The following is an 18,792-nucleotide window of genomic DNA, read 5'->3' as shown; positions in this document are numbered from 1 at the left end:
TTCTGTACCATCAAATATGTCAAAACTGTTGCGGCAGACCGAAATCAGGTTGTAAAATTATGTTGTACTCCTTTACCTGTAAAAGCTCCATGCGGATAAAAGTACTGTAATTTATGATATATCATATCCCATCCTTATCAGGCAGAATCATGCGTGACAAATGAGGCAAGCGCCAGAGTAGCCAGGCAGCTACTGAAACACACATACATAGTTTTGTGCCGAGTTTGAATCTCTATTGAAAATCTTCTTTTTAAACAGTAAGTCACAGTGAGGCTGATTACACAAGACAGAGGCAGAACAATAATTCAGAGATGGATAAGATAGCAAGAGTAACAAATAACAGAGAGAGAGAGACAAAGAGACAGAGAGAACTGAAACAACTTCTCCAAAGCTCGACAAAAAGCTTAACACACCATTGATACTTGTAGAACGTATTAACTTTAAAAGGCTTCTAAAATTTAATAGTAGAACATGAACCATCCCAGTGTGTTTGTTTGTTTTCTCTTTATCTTGACTCAACGTCCTTTTCTCTGTCTCTCTCCTACCAATGATACAGTCAATCCATAGGTGAATCTGTCAGAATGTCATTAGCATTGATTGCCGGGCACAGCTGTTAGGCTTCCTTGGACCAATAGCTGCTTATGTGTGCATCTGTCAGGATGATCCTCTTTGGCCTAAATTATCAATGTCGTTTCTGCAGGGTCAGTAAGTGTTCACATACAGGTACTAGAAACCAGTAGAGACCATAAGCATTGGATAAACACAAAAGAATTAGCACCTGTAGCAGATTATGCGGGTGACCGAAGAAGGTCAGCTGGAAGCTGACATCAGTCAGGGGTTTAATGACAACAAAATGGCAGCACCAGTGCTGAATTTTCTACAACAGTGAAATAAGGGACAGAGGGCAGGTGGCATTCACAAAGGCAAAGGGTAATTAAATTATCAATAGCATCAAGAACTGCATTTGGCAACTCGCTAAATGGTTTATTTTTATATTTGCAAACAACCTACTGGTTCCAGTAGTCCAGTGATATATCAACTGGCCTAGAATATCAGACATCGAAAACCCACAGATTTGTTAAAATACCCTAATAAAGCACCAGCAATTATCATCACCAGAATTCAAAGTCACAGTCTACCAATGATCAGGCAAAACCTTAGATGATTATGCCACTTGACAGCCCAATAAGAGTCATTCTCTGTTTAACTAACCCATCTGGTCTGGCTTTGCTGGTGAATCTGAACAGAACATTTTATGTAAACAGAGCACCCCGGAAACTAACAAAAAAAGTCCAGAAAACAAATCACTCTGTGGCCAGATGACACTTTTTTAGAACACACTGAGACTCAGCACGAGCTCTAAAGTATGCTGCACGCTGCAGCACATCTGCAGCATCATAATGAAGCACTTCTAAGTAATAAACACCGCATCTCAGGAAATTAATGCTTTGACAAATCATGATAATTCCACTTGAGTGCATTGTGCGCATTAATGTTCTATAAGAGGTCTGACAAATGAGTGCTCTGGCGATTATGTATTGACATGTACAGCCTGTTAATCAAAATGCAGAAGACTGAATCATAAAAACAATTTCAGTCCACATAATCAGATATATATCATACCACACAAGCATTTTCATTTTACAGCAGAACATGGATAAAATAGGTATGACCCCTGGCTCTAAAATCAGACGTGGATCATTAATCATTCTTCAGTGGCTATGGAAGCTCCTCAGGAAAATTAAAAGTCTGCTGTGATCTGGTGATCTATCTTAAACACTCCTAATTGTCAAGTTACAAGTTGTAAATGATCTCAAGTTGTAAATGATCTCAAGCAGAGGAGAAGAGAGTTAAGTAAAGAAAAAAATAGAATTGCATTATCGAATGAGCCCATATTTCAGCACCGAGGACAGCAACCATTACCACTCGACCAGACTGTACGTTTCTTATGTCTCAGAGTAAAAGTGCTGATGTAAGATCAACAAACCTATGTGTATAATTATGTTATTCAGCTTTTGGAAGGCAAAAGCTGAATCAGTGGTTCTAGTGTGTCCAGTAATATTATTATTAATATAGACTGAGGGTCCTATTTTGTTTGTCATAGTACAAAAGCAAAAATTAGGCATAAAATTGCTGCGCTGGTAATCAGGGCAGAGTTCGATGTCAACAAAAAGCGTAACAATAGCCAATCAAATCAACTTCTCTCATTACCTTTAAGCATCAGGCATGTGTCAAAATAGACAGATTTCAATTTTTTACGAGTAGAGAAAACACTGTTTCTCATATTTCACCTTAATTTTTTATTAGCAAACAAAAGGCTCACATAACTTTTTAAGTTTTCTGTCTCATTTTGTTATTTGTGCAGACAGGAAAATGCTGATTTGCACTTGCCTTTGTGATAAGAGTAAGTCTAAGGAGGCACTTGTGCAAGCACATTTTTGAATGCCACGCCTCTGTTCCACCACTCCACCCACATGAAGGCACTATCATTTCTGCCCACCAACGTAACAACTGGGCTAAAATGTAAATAAATGCATCTACATCCAATCAAATTAGCAATACACCGGCAGTTTACTATTAGTACCATTAGTGCTAAATTTACCTACAGTTTGAAAGTTGTGAGTTATTATTGTTCTGGTGTACTATTTAAATGTAATTTCATTTCAGATTTTAAAAACATACCAAAAATATGTAATAAATGCTTTATAAATATATATATATACATATATATATATACATATATATATATATATATATATATATATATATATGTATATATAAGAAGACTATAGGTAAATAGTTACCTTTACTTTTTATTTATAACATGCTTTTGTTAGCCCCAGCAATAATGGTTACATTTAAGCACTTACCAGACTGAACTTTCATACGTCTAAGAGTAAGAGTATGGGTGCTGATGTGCTTGTAATAATTATGTTTATCAGCTTTTAGAGTATGTGTTTCCTGTTTTAGGAATTTTACTTGGTCTGAGAGCTAAATTTAGATTCCTCACAAAAAAGCTTTTCTTATTATTTATGATGACAGAAATGACGCACACACCGTCTGTCCATTGTGACTCACTGTCTCTAAGACATTTAATTATAGCTTCTCTATGTGTCTCCCCCCCTCTAAACTACACAACTCTACTCTACTCCCTCTGCAAAAAAGTCCAGAAAACAAATCACTCTGTGGCCAGATGGAGCTAAATGAGGCAGTCCAGCTGCTCACTGATCAGAGCGTAGTCAAGCTTGGCACACACTGACACAATTTACGTTTCTAACATAGGAGGCTGTTTGTTTTTTTGTGTTGTGAAAGCTGTGAACACACTGTCCATAAAAAGGGCTGTAAAATGCCCAAGTGAGTTAAGTACTACATGAAAGATCAGAGATTGACAGCAGATGAAATTTAGCTTTTAGCTAATTCTGTTACAGATAACACTTGAAAGGTACACCTGTTAAAAACTCTAGAGGCTACCATACACTGAAGAAAAATACTTGAAATGGGTTAATTATTTTCACAATAATAAATTAACATAATTATTGCCAAAGACAAAAAAGATGTGATGAGGCAGTTTTTATGGACCAAAAAAAACAGAGCTCACACACAACCTCTATAGTTAAATTTAATAAGCTTTCACACCTACCTAGTTTGGTCTGGACCTTCAGACTTTTCAGTTTGGTCTGAACCAAAAAGGACGCATACTCCTCTACAAACCAATCCATGTCAAGTATAAGGAGATGTAGCCCACACAGGTAATGATCACAGGACATTATTTTTTGCAATTATTTTTATTGTCTATTTTATAACTTATAATTGGTCCTATTCTTTTATGTCTTACATTTGTATTTTTGCTTATTTATTTTGTTTTTTTTTCATATCTGATTTTACACTTGTATTTCTATTTCTATCACAATCGATTTGTTCTTTTTCCCATTTTACAATTGCTAACTTCCAGGGGATAAAACTAATTAGTACAAATGTGAAGAAACATAACTAAAGAACAGAGGCTGTCTCGCAGATAATCTAGTATCCAACTGCTTACAGGACTATTTTACAAACGTCAAGGGTTACACACATATTACTAGTACATAAACCTCTTACGTACCCACTTATCAACTTGTACTAGTTGCTCGCTTTGTCTTTTAACCCTCTGTGAAGCACTTTGAGCTGAATGTTATGTAACTGTGAAAGACTGAATGTAAGCTAGAAGATAAGAAAATGTATTGATGTAGTTTTAACACATTTTCTTTGTGCAGAAATGATGTACACATTTGGATAATGTAAATTCCATCATCACAGAACTCCAACATATGGACAAAATATGGACAGATTACTAGCATTCCAATTAACATTCCTAAGAAATAGCTCAAACAGTTTGCACTGAAGTCCCTGTAATTACTGAGTAATAAACCTTAGTATGGAATAAGCCTGTGATTTTAAGGGGTTAAAGATTAGCCTGCATTATTTTGACCAACGTAATTAACATTTGTTGGATTACATGCTATAAAAATAGTCCTAGAAACACTTACATAGAACTACAGCACACATTAAAAAATATTTAAATTTTTTAGATGGGTCTTTTTCATGTTGCAGACTTCTGTGTTATTATGGTCAGTATCATGATAATAATTAACAAACAACTAAGCTCAATTAATCATAATACTGATATGTAGAGAACATCTGTATTTGAATAGAAACCTTCCTACAGCACTAATGTAGCTCAAAGTGATGTGTCCTCTTTAATACTTAAACTCAGTATACAGATCCTAAACATGAGTCTTCCCCTCCCAAGTGAATTTTTACGTAAACTGAACCCATCACCACTTCACCCCTGATTGATGGTTGACTATTTTTTTTCCCTTGAATAAATGATAAGTGACTCATTCTACACACAGACTGTCTGAGGAGGTGTCTACATTCATGACATTCTCTGCCATTCTGACAAACAGGACGAGACATAACTGACCTGATGTACCTCTGTGAGTGTGACTGACCCTTCCCCATCTGTCTGTCTGGAAATCCAGGCCAAAGACCCCAGAGAGACAACTTGAGTTTATTGGAAGGCTGTTATTGGGAGGCTATACTTGCTTGTTTTTGAAGAAATATTTTAAATACAAAAATAATAATGTGGCTAACAATTCATGCTAAAAACATTAATATTATTGAATTACACTTAAAACACTTAAAAGTGACACATTGTATTTACTTTATTCGAATAAATTTCACAAGAATAAAACATATTACATCAAAACAATTGCATCTTTTGGTTTTCTTGTGTTGATGTAATATATTTTCTTCAGGTTGAAAAGATGCACACTTTTGAATCAAACAAATTTACACAATAAATTACATTTACGTTTGATTTACATTCAGCTCCACAGTTTGTAGCTCCAGTTTACTTTTTTGGCTTTGCTTAATAAGCTCTGAATGAGAAATAATGAATATGAACTTACATACTGTTATCACCAGTGGGCTAAGCTGAATGAGTACCAAGATCTACTGTGTGCAGTGCAATTCACAAGACTGGATTTGAGGAACACAGAAATAATGGATGCACATCTAAAACAAAGTGTGTGTTTCTTTGAGACCTTTGATTCAGGCAGAGACTAAGCTACTGGTCATCATAATGTAATGGTTTCAGACTGACAGGGTAGTCACATGACATGCACTAGCACTCAGCAGTGCACAGATAAAAGCCTATAATCCCGTCTCACGGTGTAAACATCCCACTCCTTATCCTGCAGGGCCATGGACAGCCGCTGGCTGAAAAGGGTTAAGACCACTACTAACTGAGATTGATACTCAACAAGACAGTGAGAGAGACTGAGACAGACAGAGAGAAATGAGAGAAGAGACAGGCAAAGAGAATAAAGAGAGAGACAGAAAAAAGGTAGGGAGACAGAGATACCCATAGAAGGAAAGGCTTCTGACAGCTATACTTAATAATGAGGATGAGGCTGTTAAATGTTTTAACTCTTACATAATTATAGGAACGGTAAATATATACTATATACAAGCTATGAGCTATTATACATATATGCTACTATACATAAGTATTCATAGAGTTGTAAATCTATAACCCCATCAGGATTTAAATGAATTATGCCTAACATTTTTAATGTATATATCAGCTGATACCTGCACATAAACATCTGAATAACACAGAAACTTGGATTAGATCCACACTGGTTACAGTGTGTTCTAACAGCAAGTCAGTGTTAAAATGTAGTATTGCATTGCTTCTCAAAGCCCTTAGGATGTCTACAGTGGAAATGTTGTGTTTTGTTTGATTGATACTGATTTATTGAGTGTATAATGGGCTATGTTTAACACCAACAACTAACATCAGTAACCTAAATAACAGTGTTAAAATAGTATTATACCATGTATTTAGTATTTACCATGAAGTTGGGCAGCTCCGTTGTACCTGCTAACTTGTATCCGCTGGGTCTACTTAGCTAACTACCTAAGTATCGCTATCAATCAGTGCCACCAAACAAGCAGCATTCACCTCTAACTTCCTGTACTCCAATTTTCTCAAAGTTTTTCACTGGAATAGTCTTAGAGATCTCTCCTTTTTTCCACTACATAGATGAGTTTCTCCTCTTCCATCTGAGATAGAATGGCAAAGTGATACAAGACATCAAAAACAGAAATGGGTATCAGTCAAAAACAGCATGTCGCATCACACTGCATCACCCCTGCCACTGGTAGCTGGCATAGACAGCTTCATTGATTGTAATGGGAACATTTTGATGTTGATGCTCACTCGTGTTGCTTGCTGCTGATACCAATACGATTCCAATACCATTATACATCCCTAAAATTAATGCATCATGAAATTTCTCTATGATTTGATTAGATTATTTTCAATCATTTCGGCACGATTTAAAATTGTTTAAAAATACACAAATGTGACTGGAGAAACTATTCTTATTTTGGCCAAAAAATGTGAACATATTTTATTGAATATTAAAATGTATACAAGTGGTCATTAACCCTGCCCCTGGAGATCTATCTTCCTGCAGACTTTAGCTCCTATCTTAATCAATCCCACCTGATCCATCTAATTATTGCCTTTAGAAGTCCTTGATTAGCTGAATGAGGTGTGTTAGATTTGGGTTGGAGGTGAAATCTGAAGGAAGGCAGATCTCTGGGAGCAGAAATGAGAGAGAGAGAGACAGAGAGAGTGACAGTAAGAGAGAGAGAATGAAGTAGACCTCCATTTCAAACCCCATCCAGAAGCTGCAGGCCTATGACAGCTTGCCATCAGTGCTGCTAAGCTGGCCAGACTGTGAGTAAGAGCTTGCAGCATCAGAGCAATATTTTTTAAAATGGCCTGCTCAATATGGCCTACTCCGACGTCATGCCCATCGGGGCCTCCTACCTTAGAAACATAGAGATGGAGGGATGGACGGAAAAGACATGAAAGCATTAATGAAATGGTATGAGCTGGGCCGAATGCCCGGTGCCTGGTACAAAGCCATTATTTAGAGAGCATAGGCTTGCAGAGCCATGCTGGGGCCGACAGCCACGCAGTTTATCTAACAGGGTTCTCCCTGCCAGCATAGCGCAACAGCCATCCAAACAACCAGTGACTTATCACTCTGTCCTGCCTCTCTCTCTCTCTTCCTGCCTGACCAAGAGAATTGCAAGCATGCAGACAGAATTTCAGAAGTCAACATCACTAATGATGTCTAAGTAAGAGACTGGCAGAGCGGCCCTTCTGGCAATTAAACTAATAGGAAGGACACTCCATTACAGCAGCAGCATCACTGCATAAGTGTCAGACTCGGGTACTAACTGAGCACGATGGATCTCTTCATCCTGCTGCACATTTTTAGATTGCGCATACAATGATTATGCATTTCTTTTCCAAACTTAGTGTAATGCCAGTCGGACGCTGCCCTCTGAGTCTTGCTTCCAGGATATCCTGAGTTCTAAAGATCATCCTAGGACCCTGTATTAACTGACCTTATAGCACGGTTGTACAGTGTGACAGTTTTGCTCACATTTGCAATTTAAAAACAAATTGTGCAGAAATAAATACTAGTGTGGTCACTTTTGCATTGCTATCACTGAGGTCTGCTAAAAGATCCATCCATCCATCATCTAAACCGCTTATCCTTCTGGGTCGCGGTGGGGTGCTGAAGCCTATGCCAGCTGTCATTGGGCGGAAGGCAGGATACACCCTGGACAGGACTCCAGTCCATCGCAGGGCAGACAGACAGACATACACATTCACACACACCTAGGGGCAATTTAGCTTGTCTAATCAGCCTGCCTACATGTTTTTGGACTGTGGGAGGAAACCGGAGTACCCGGAGGAAACCCACGCAGACACGGGGAGAACATGCAAACTCCACACAGAAATGACCCTGGTCACCCGGCCGGGAATCGAACCCAGACCCTTCTTGCTGTGAGGCGACAGCGCTACCCACTGCACCACCATGCCACCCCTGCTAAAAGATAAAATAAAAAAATATAAAAAATATGTACAAAATGAGGAATTCAGTTGTTGTTTTAGACCCTTTTGTGTCTCTGTCTCTCTCAAGTAGCCTTTTCACCAACATTGTGAATAAAAATATGTTCTTAATGATTTGCCTGGTTTAATTAAAGGTTAAATAAAATTACCAAAAAATAAGCGCTCCCCTCATCATCTACACTGTACCTGTTACCATTGGCATTAGCTTTACACCCTTAAAAAGGGTTCTTTAGCAAAGATATTGGTTACATATAGAACCATGACAAAGAATCAAAAGCTGTTGTGTATGGTTCTTAAAGAACCTTTTAAAAATGGCTCTATATTGTATCAGAAGGGTTCAGCTATTGTTGCAAGTCATGCAAACCCTGTTTGCTATGAGCGTAGTGTTAGCTCATCTGAAAGGGTGGCTTCCATCTCTCCATCTGAAAAACATGAAAAACTGCTGCTTTAACCTGCAGTGACTAAATCTCTTTTTTCTTTAATTAAACCATTTTTTCAATTTTCAAACATTTATTTTTGATCCTCACTGGTTTTGCAAATGCAATTTATTTTTTAATTAACCACAGCTGGAAGCCCTGCTTTGAGCACAGCAAAAGAACACAGAGTTCAGATAATACAGCTCCTGCTATACCATATAAAAGCTATGTTTGTTGTGCTCTTAGTCATGGGATTGCTCCAGCCATTCCTGATTGGGGACTTTAAGGCATTTACAATGCTTTTGAGAAGCTCATAGGTTGTGTGGGATTTTATGACACGCATTATTTCTACCAGCTATAATGGTTACAGCCCTTTTACATCATGTTGTCCACGTTGCTAGAGACTAATGGTCCTATTGCTTATGTTTTTGAAGACACAGCACATCAGCACAGCGGACTGAAGAATACATTTACCAAACTGGAGAAGATATAAGCTCACCTCCCCCCATAATATCTCCAAAAAGCAGTGAATCATTGGAGTGACCTCTGACCTTTGCTCTCCAGAGACTGCGTGTTGCACCATATGGTAGCGACAGAGCAGACTGGCAGGGGGTGTTAACTGTCTCTTCTCTACACTGTGTGCATGCGTGTGAGAGAGAGAGTCTGCATCAGATGGAGAAGAGAGACCCAAGGGAGGGAACAAACCGTTAGAGGACAATTATTTGAGCGCCAACCCAACAATCCTTCCCCTCTATCGGAAACATGCACATATACATTCTCACAACAACCGTTTGCAACTGTTAACTATGCAAGTGCGCACCAAAGAGCACCACTCTCTTGTCCTCATGTAGATAGCCTCCAAATGGATGGATTCTCCTCTTAAAGAGAATAAATGAATGCAAAATACAGTACGGACTAAAGTCCCAGAGTGGAGAAAGTCGTCATACATCAAATTTTCTAGGATTGTGTAAATTTTTATTATACTGTTCTAGAAGGCTTAAAAATCTGCATAATTAAAATTTTATAAGATCTATGACAAATAAACACTATCAAATATGAATCAGTCAAAACCAACGGATGCTGATGCTGATCAGCTGATACCCATCCACTGTATCAGACCTGGACATCACCAACATCTTTCCTATCTTTATCATTACACAGTGGTCTCTAAATCAGTGAACACACTTCTGATAGCCGTGGTTCACCACATAACAGCTGACAGTGGCTTCCAATTAGCAACCATATAGACCTTTCCTCAAAACGTGCAACGTCTCATGCTGTCCTGCAATGCGTTCTCAGCACAAACACCCAAATTATGCCTTGTCTTAGACTAAAAATTAATTCCCATGAAGAGCACTCACTGAAAGGGTCACACTGTTTATTATGTATCCAGGCCATTAGAGCCACAGCTCTCTCATGACCAGGTCATTATGTCCATAACATCTACATTAGCACATCTAAAGTAAACAATCCATGAACTAACATCTCACATTAAAGGGATGGCTTCTCCTCTGTGAGCAAACTGCTCATATCCTATTTCCTTTCTCTGGAGCCCTGTTCAGTGAATCACAGGAGACAAAAGCATATGCACTGTATGTGATGTGACAGATACTGTGCGATCATGGGCTTTGTGACTCAAGCACGTCAATGCTGGAAATCCCCAAAGGTGTACAGTAACTTCTGCATCCACTCTGTTCCTTGTACTAGATTGTAACTAGGTAAAGCTTTGACATATTTATACTTTTTAAATGAAACACTATGATTTGAGCATATTCATGAGGAATATGCTATTTTTTCACTCAGTTCAATTTTAGTCATTCACATTTAGCTCCTCATCGCTTTTCTTAGCTTTAATCAAATTGTGTTCTAGCTACTGGACAGCTGTGCTGTTGCTCACACCTCCAATTTTGGAGCTTTTGCATTTTATTTTAGACTAGAATGATACAAAAAAAGATGACTGTGACCTGAAATAACTCTGTTCCTATGCTGATAGATAAAGGATGAGCTATGAAGTTCCTGTGCAGTTCTGAACGGCACTCATCACTTGTTTTTGTTGTTGTTGGCGGTGGTAGTGGTGGTGGCAGCTAACATACTTTTACTTCTGTTTGAATTCATTTAACTGCAGTAACAAAGGTTTTGCTTCAGTAATTCAGGGCTGTAAACATTAGCTCAGTTTTCCTACTCTCAGATTAATCCTAAACGGACTACACAAGACTGTCAGCGCTGAATAACCACCGGCGTTGCAGCGTAATTCAGCACTATATCCAGTATTATGGACTTACATCCATGTAGCTGGACCTCACCTGCAGCCTCCTGCGCCGAATGATTCCGGTATCGTCCATTGTTGGTACTCTGGAGGTCCAGGTCCGTCTGGTATATCCTCCAACTCTGCCGCTCCCGGACCGGGGAGAGTCCGCTGATCTGAAAGGCCGAACGGGGGGAGGGAAGCGCTCGGCTCAGGCCAGAAATTCGCAACCAGCCGCCGTAGCTTCGACCGGAGACCCGCAGAGCGCTGAACGCAGCACACGGAGAGCAGCACGGAGCTTTACGGAGCCAGCGTGTCCCATCCTAGCGAATCACAACGAAGAGGTACCGGGACCACACTCCGGTGGTGTGACCTGACCTACGTGCTGCCCCGGACGCATAACCGCATCATCGCGGTTGGATTAACGTTAACGTTACCGTTATCGCCTCAGTCTCTTCTTTATGGCTAGGCTATTCTTTCACTGAGGTGTCCTCACACAGCCTTGTTTCAGAATAACCACAAAGACGTCGACGTAGCGATACAATGACGATAACGGAACATAACTAACCTTATCAGGCTGCTCCGCTTCAAAACAGCTAGCTTGGCTAACCGTCACATCCTCAGAGAGTGCAGGAGAATTAGCCGAGCTAGCCTCGCTCGTGCAGCCAGTGACTAACGGACGGCTAATGTTCTCAAACACAGAAACGTTTCCATTCAATCCTCCGCTTTTATGAGACAAAATTCAAGGCGTGTTCTTTCCGTTAAAGCCGTCAAAGGAATACGGAGCAGTGTGTTCGCTGAGCTCGCGGATGAAACGTCCACTGCCTCTCGCGCACATCAAATAGAGCTGATTGGCGCCCGAGACCTTCCCGCTCCTTTTATGATCCGGAGAAGCAGCCAATCGGAACACAGCTGGTGTCTGTGCGCTCGCGCGTGTGTGTGCGCGTGCATGTATGTGTGTGTGTTTTCTCCCCGGAGACCGTCTCCCATTCATCCTCCGCTACACAACTCCAGTGTTCGTCACCTCTTTCCCTCGTTTGTGGGTTGGTTTATTTTTCCTCATAAGTACTCTGACAAGCCCCGCCCCCCTGCGCTATGATTGACTAGTACTTTATGCTCACAGTAGGGATGAGCCCTGCCATTATTAATTCACTACCAAGTAACACCAATGTTAATAACCCGGCACCTGTACCGATACCAAGGGATAGATAAATAGATGGATGTATAGATACATTGATCACTTTATTAATCCCATATATACATACATACATGTATATGTATATATATACAACTCCTAATTATTGAGTTCATGTGTTTCAGCAGGCCTTCAGCTAATGAGTACAAAATCAACCATATAGCCATGCAGTCTCCATAGACAAACCTTGGCAGCACACATATAAAAAAAGTTGTTCTTCAAGGGTTTTTTAGTAAACGCAATGGTTCTATTTAGAACCGTGAGCTCTATAAAGAACCATTTTATCCTTAATGGTTCTTTGCTTGGTGAAACAGTTTTTCATATTGTTGGAAAATTTGTTGTATATGGTTGTATATAGAATATTTTTGAAAATGGTTCTATATAGCACCCAAAAGGGTTCTTTGCATCATGAAAGGTTTCTTCAGATTGATGGAGAATGTGCTCCATCAGTCTGAAGAAATCCTTCACCATGCATATATTAATACTGCAAAGGGTTCTCTGAGTGTTCATGGTTCTATATAGAACCATTTTCTTTACTAAAGAATCCTTAAAGAACCATCATATACAGTCAACTGTAAGTGCTATTATTTGTGAGCATCTAGGAGCAACAACAGCTCAACTGCAAAGCGGCAGACCATGCAAACTTACAGAGCAGGGCTGCCAAAGGCTCAGAAAAATAATCTTTCTCTGTTGCACATAGGGCTAGGGATGGTATGAGGAGTATATAGGGAGATTGGAAGGTGAGAACTAGAGAGTGTAAGGAGGACTGTAGGAGGAAAATAAACAGCAATCTTCAGAAGGGTGAGTTGAAAGAAGTTTGGAACAGAATAAAATAAAGTGTCAGGCTATAAGTTGCCCTGCAATCAGCAGGATGAGCAGAGCTGGATGAGGGCAAGTGAGCTGAACACTTTCTTTAATAGGTTTGATAATGGGCCATTCGCAAATCCATTACCCGGGACATCACTCCATCACACCCTCCCTTTGTGTCCTCTTCAGCTCCCAAATGACGCTCAGCCTCCACTATCTCACCCGTCTCCTCCTCATCCGGATTTCTACATCACAGCTGACCAGGTGAGAAGGGAGGTACAATGATTGAAGGCACGAAAAGCAGAGAGCCCTAATGGTGGCCAGTGCTAAGGTACTGAAGGCCGGTGCAGACCAGCTGTGTGGAGCCCTGCAGTACATATACAAACTGAACCTGAGGCTGCAGAGGGTCCCAGTACTTTTAAAGAGATCTTGCACAGTCCCAACACCAAAGATCTCAGGGTACATGTGGACGCGGCATCGAACCCCTTTCAATTTGCCTATCGGCTGCATGTAGGGGTTGAGGATGCCGTGATCTAGCTGTTGCGCAGCGGTTACTCACACCTGGAGCACTGTAAGAGTCACGTTCTTTGACCTCTAGGGCCTTCAACACCATCCAGCCCCTCCTGCTGAGAGATAAGCTGAGTAAGGTGCAGGTGGACACTACCCTGGTATCCTGGATCATTGACTAATCTGACTGGCAGGCACTAGCACGTGTGGCAACAGAGCTGTATGTTAGAGCAGACTGTAAGGGTGAGGCTGAGGTCCTTCGCTGTAAGACGCCAGCTGCTGAGAACTTTCTATGAGTCTGTGGTGTCAAGTGTTAATTTTTAGGCTGTTGTGTACTGGAGCAGCAGTATTAGAGTGAAGGACTCTAACAGACTGAACAAGATCATTAGAAAGGCTGGCTCAGTCCTGGGAGCTAAATTGGACACAGTGGAGTTGGTGGTGGAGAAGAAGATGCTGGCAGGGTTGGGATAGCTACTGAAAAATCAGTAGCTAGTTACTTTGTAGCTACTTTCCCAAAATTTGTAGCTAGCTACAATTTAGCTACTTTTTGAAAAGTAGTACACTACTTTTTAGCTACTTTCAAAGGGTGACTGTCAGAATGTTTGTGAATCTCCACATCTATCAAAAATCAAGAAAAATAACAGAATACAAGCCAAACAACTGTTGTCAACTGTTAAAATAAAACTGCTCTAATTTAAACATTTCAGCAAGATATAAATAGACATGACATGACATGAGTCCTTTGTTAAACTTCAACAATACTTTAGGCCCAAAGCTGAATAATCTCTCCACTGCTGCAGAGCTGTTGCGGCTCCACAGCAGAACTAGATTTAAAAAAAAACATAATCCTCCTTTACTGTAAAATCATTATAACACACAGTTCTAACACAGTTTTCACAATAAATGGTCTTAAACGCTGGAGTTAATGTATAACTGCTAATTCACCCTTTAATGCTGAAGACTGAAGTGCAGACTGCCGGTCACACAGCAATAAAGATAACGAAATGACAAAGAGAGAGATTTAAGATGAACATCGATAATTTGAAGATGAATGGACTTATTTGTGTTTATGATCACTCCAGCTGGTTTTCTCATATGTTTAATCTGCAACAAGTTGCGAAGCTGAAGTCAGCTTCTCATTCGCCAGCTTCTTGTTTGAATTCTCCCGTTCCACCTTGGCGCAGCAGTACAATCTGGCGCCTCAGGCACTATTTAAGGTGGAACGGGACAATTCAAACGAGAAGCTGGTGAAAGAGAAGTGACTTCAGCCTCATAAAAAGTCAAACACTGAGAAACATTTTACAAGAAACTCGCTGAGAAGTTTCTTGAGATGTGAGAAAAGCGGCTATAGCTGAGTTAAAGGTTAAAGCAGAGCAAAGTAAGTCTGCATTTTCATTTATATTATATTTTTAGCCTGTACTAGCACATTAGCATATACCGAGACTTTCTTACAGCCATGATGGTAAAACGGACACAAAATGCTGTGCCTCCCAAAGTGGTTTCATTTTTGTTGAAAGGACAAAATGGCTTTTCTTAACATTTCGGTTTCCGACCCCTGAGCTAAGCCTGCTAGTAAGGGGTGATCAGCATGTGGGGCTAGCACATGACTGTTTGCTCAAACTGTCCGTGGCTCAGTCAAGATTGCACAATCGCCACTAGCCCAGTTAATGGCCGCGTTCTGTGGTTCAGATTTTGCACAGATTGCCTGAAGCCTGTAGCGAAATTGTAGCGAAAACTATCGATATAGCTACACAAAAATTTGTAGGCGCTACAGCTATTAGCTACGTTTCATAAAACTGTAGCGGCTACAGCTATTGGCTACAAAAATTTGTAGTTAGCTACAAAAAGTAGCGTGCTACTTAGCTACTCCCCCTCCCTGGAGTTTAATTAACAGATTATGCTTTTAAATGCAATCCCCATAACTCATGTTACCATTCCTAGTAATATTGCTAGCTAAATCAGCATGACTTAGCCTAGTTCCACTAGCTGCTCAGTTTAGGCTACAAGCTTTGTAGTTGTGAGATTATTATATTACACAGATTATTATTTTATACAGATTATTATATTACATAGAGAAATTAAAGTATTGTGTTATCTACTCATACATAAAATACTACAACCAACATAAAAAGTTCACTGTCAACTAGCAAATTAATGGCATAGTATCTTGTAACATAATTAAGAAACTAACCAGTACATTTGGCTGTATTTTTTCTCATTAACCCCTTAAAGGGCCCAAAGTTTTATTACACACTTCTCTATCCTAAGAACAGCTTAGCCAGTTTGCACTGAAGTCCCTATAGTTACTGAATAATCAGCCTTAGTATGTAATGAACCTGGGATTTTAAGGGGTTAACTGTATGTGTAGCCTACCTTCCCATCAGCTGGGGTCTGTGAAACTATCACTTGATTTAATGTACAGTGTTTAACTTAACAAGCGGACCCAAATACTTTGGGCCCAAATTATTAATACACACTTCTATAACCTAAGAATAGCTCCACTGGTTTGCACTGAAGTCCCTGTAGCTACTGAATAATACGCCTTTGTATGTAATAAGCCTGGATGGTTAAAGGGTTAACATAGGGTTAAATAGATAATTAAATACAGTTAAACAGGGTCTCTGGAGTTAAATCAGTTTATGGGTCATGGACGAATGGAGGGATGCGAAAAGGACAAATGAAAGCAAAAAGTGCATAACAATTATGGACAGAAAAAGGAACAATGATTTGATAAAAAGGAGGTTGACTGGTTGGTGTAGTACTCATGTCCAGCAAATGGTTTAGTTCACTATGACATGTAGGTCACTCTACTGCAAAATGGACCTCACCAACACTTTGATCCCTGTTTATGGCCCTGTGTACAATCGTTCAAAGCTGTGTTTGCTAGTCATGTACTGGCTAGAGTTTCTGAGTTCTACTTACAATTAGTTAACATTGTCATTACCAAAACAGTCAATCCTGAAACATTTGGTAAAGTTTCGGTAGTGTTATAACTGTTTTGTTAGTAACAACATGGGATGGTCAGTCTTTTGTTTTAATAAAAAACATAATTAAGGTATAGGGTCACTCAAAGCAAGAGGTCAGTTAAATGTGTTTTCAACTCTGACTTTGAACCTGTTTGGTAAAATAATTCATACATAAACCCACCAAAGACTGAAAAATACAGAAGTCATTACATGTATGTCTCCAGCCATTGCACCATATTTTGTGTGCAAATCCTTGGGGTGGATTACATCAGGGTTTGGAATTGGGGCAGCACTCGGGAGACCGTTCCTCTGTGTTTCTGCCTCTGCCAAAACAGACAGCCAGACAGTTTGTGACCTCTAGATGGCAAGAAGCAAAAGTGATAGTAAAGAGCAGAAACCAATATCCGAAACGTTCTACTTTAGTGACCATGACATTCCGTGTGTTAGGAGAAGGATTGGAGGAGTGGACGGTGTCATTAGATTAGGAGTGATGAGGAATGCTGTGGAATGTTCAGCGCTCGAGGATTACCACTTTTTTCTGGCTGTTTTTACACAACATATGGTGTGTTCTCCCACGCTCTTTCACACGAGTGACATCATCATTACAGCACATGCCAGACACAGTAGGGTTAGTCCATAAACACAGTGTCTGATTAAGCCCTGAATGAGTCACCCAGATGAGAATTAGTGGATTATTATATGAAAGAACTAGTCAAAAATAATTATTGATGATTTAATCGTAAAATAATTGTCAAACATAAGCCTTTGTCAGTGAGGTGTGTTGCAGTGAGGAGAACATTAAAGGGCCCCATATTCTCCTTTTCTTGTATTTAATTTTTTCCTTTATCCACACCAGTGTTTTCAAAAATTTCTATGTCCACACAAGAACGCAAAAAACAAAAATGCTTACATGAACATGCCAGCCCAGTAGTGGGAGATAATACCGCATACAATTTAACGTCACATACCTCATGAAGAATGTGGTGGCGGCGTGTTAGTGTGTGTTGCGCTGGTACGAGTGGATCAGACACAGCAGCACTGCTGGAGTTTTTAAGTACTACCAAGTAAGTGCACTGTCTGTCCACTCTATTAGACACTCCTATCTTGTTGGTCCATCTTATAGATGTAAAGTTAGTTTGTGTTGATCATCCTCTAGGCCTTCATCAGTGGTCACAGGATGCTGCCCACAGGACATTGTTGGCTGGATATTTTTGGTTGGTGGTCTATTCTCAGTCCAGCAGTGACACTGAAGTGTTTAAAAACTCCAGCAGTGCTGCTGTGTCTGATCCCCTCGTACCAGCACAACACATACTAACACACCACCACCATGTCAGTGTCACTGTAGTAAAGAGAATGACCCACCACTGAGATAATACCTGCTCTGTGGGGGTCCTGTGGGGGTCCTGACCATTGAAGAACAGGGTAAAAGGGGGCTAACAAAGTAAGTAGAGTAACAGATAGACTACAGTCTGTAATTGTAGAACTACAAGGTGCACCTATATGGCAAGTGGAGCTGATAAAATGGACAATGAGCGTTGACACAATGATATATAAATAAGTAGTTCTAGACGGAATTATGAAAGACTTACAAAACCTGAAATAAACCGGATTTTTATTGAGGAGAGGTGTGAATTGTTTTCACAGTGGGGGTTCTCACCCCTCCCCTTTCACCCCTCAACCACCAAAGGTGGTTTAAACAACTAAAGTTTGAGTGAGACCACAACAAGGAGATAAAACGTCTGAGCTCTGGGGGTTTGGTCTTATTCCCAAAGTAGAAATTTTCTCAGCTGTTCCTTCAGTTTTATAGTTTTTGCAAAAATAAAAAATAAAGAAAGAAAAAACTGCAAGATCTAAACAACTTTCTGCAGTTACCTTTCACCTTTGAATGAATAACAGAAGAATGAAAACCTGCTCCTATTTCTAAATCTTACGTATGTGGGGTCCAGCCTTCTGGTTTAAAGCAGAAGCCCAAGCTCTCAGAGTTATTTCCCCTCCTACAATCGCAAAGTCTCTTCACATACTTTAGTCACACATCATCATGTTCTGCTAAAGGATCCAACCACAACCCAATTTTATCTGACCAAAGCCAGATTTTCATTTGAAATCTCACGCTACTTCATGTGGTCCATGATGTCACGTATCCTAACAAGGCCTTTGTAGAAAAAAGTAACCCA

The 18,792-nt window shown here is 39.9% G+C and overlaps 1 protein-coding gene across 1 annotated transcript in view; it reads right to left on the bottom strand.

The window, feature by feature from the left end:
* Positions 1 to 12,147, bottom strand: part of mast1b (microtubule associated serine/threonine kinase 1b) — a 47,445-nt gene extending 35,298 nt beyond the window's left edge. The window contains exon 1 of the mRNA XM_036566045.1: positions 11,202 to 12,147. Coding sequence (XP_036421938.1) covers positions 11,202 to 11,240 — 39 coding nt within the window. The 5' untranslated portion in view covers positions 11,241 to 12,147. The remainder of the gene's footprint in view (positions 1 to 11,201) is intronic.
* Between the last annotated feature and the right edge of the window lie 6,645 nt (positions 12,148 to 18,792).

This window comes from Colossoma macropomum, unplaced genomic scaffold (genome assembly GCF_904425465.1).
Source record: "Colossoma macropomum unplaced genomic scaffold, Colossoma_macropomum, whole genome shotgun sequence".
Classification (NCBI taxonomy): Eukaryota; Metazoa; Chordata; class Actinopteri; order Characiformes; family Serrasalmidae; genus Colossoma; species Colossoma macropomum.
The sequence above is the reverse complement of the archived record's forward strand: the minus strand, read 5'-3'. Positions and strand labels throughout refer to the sequence as shown.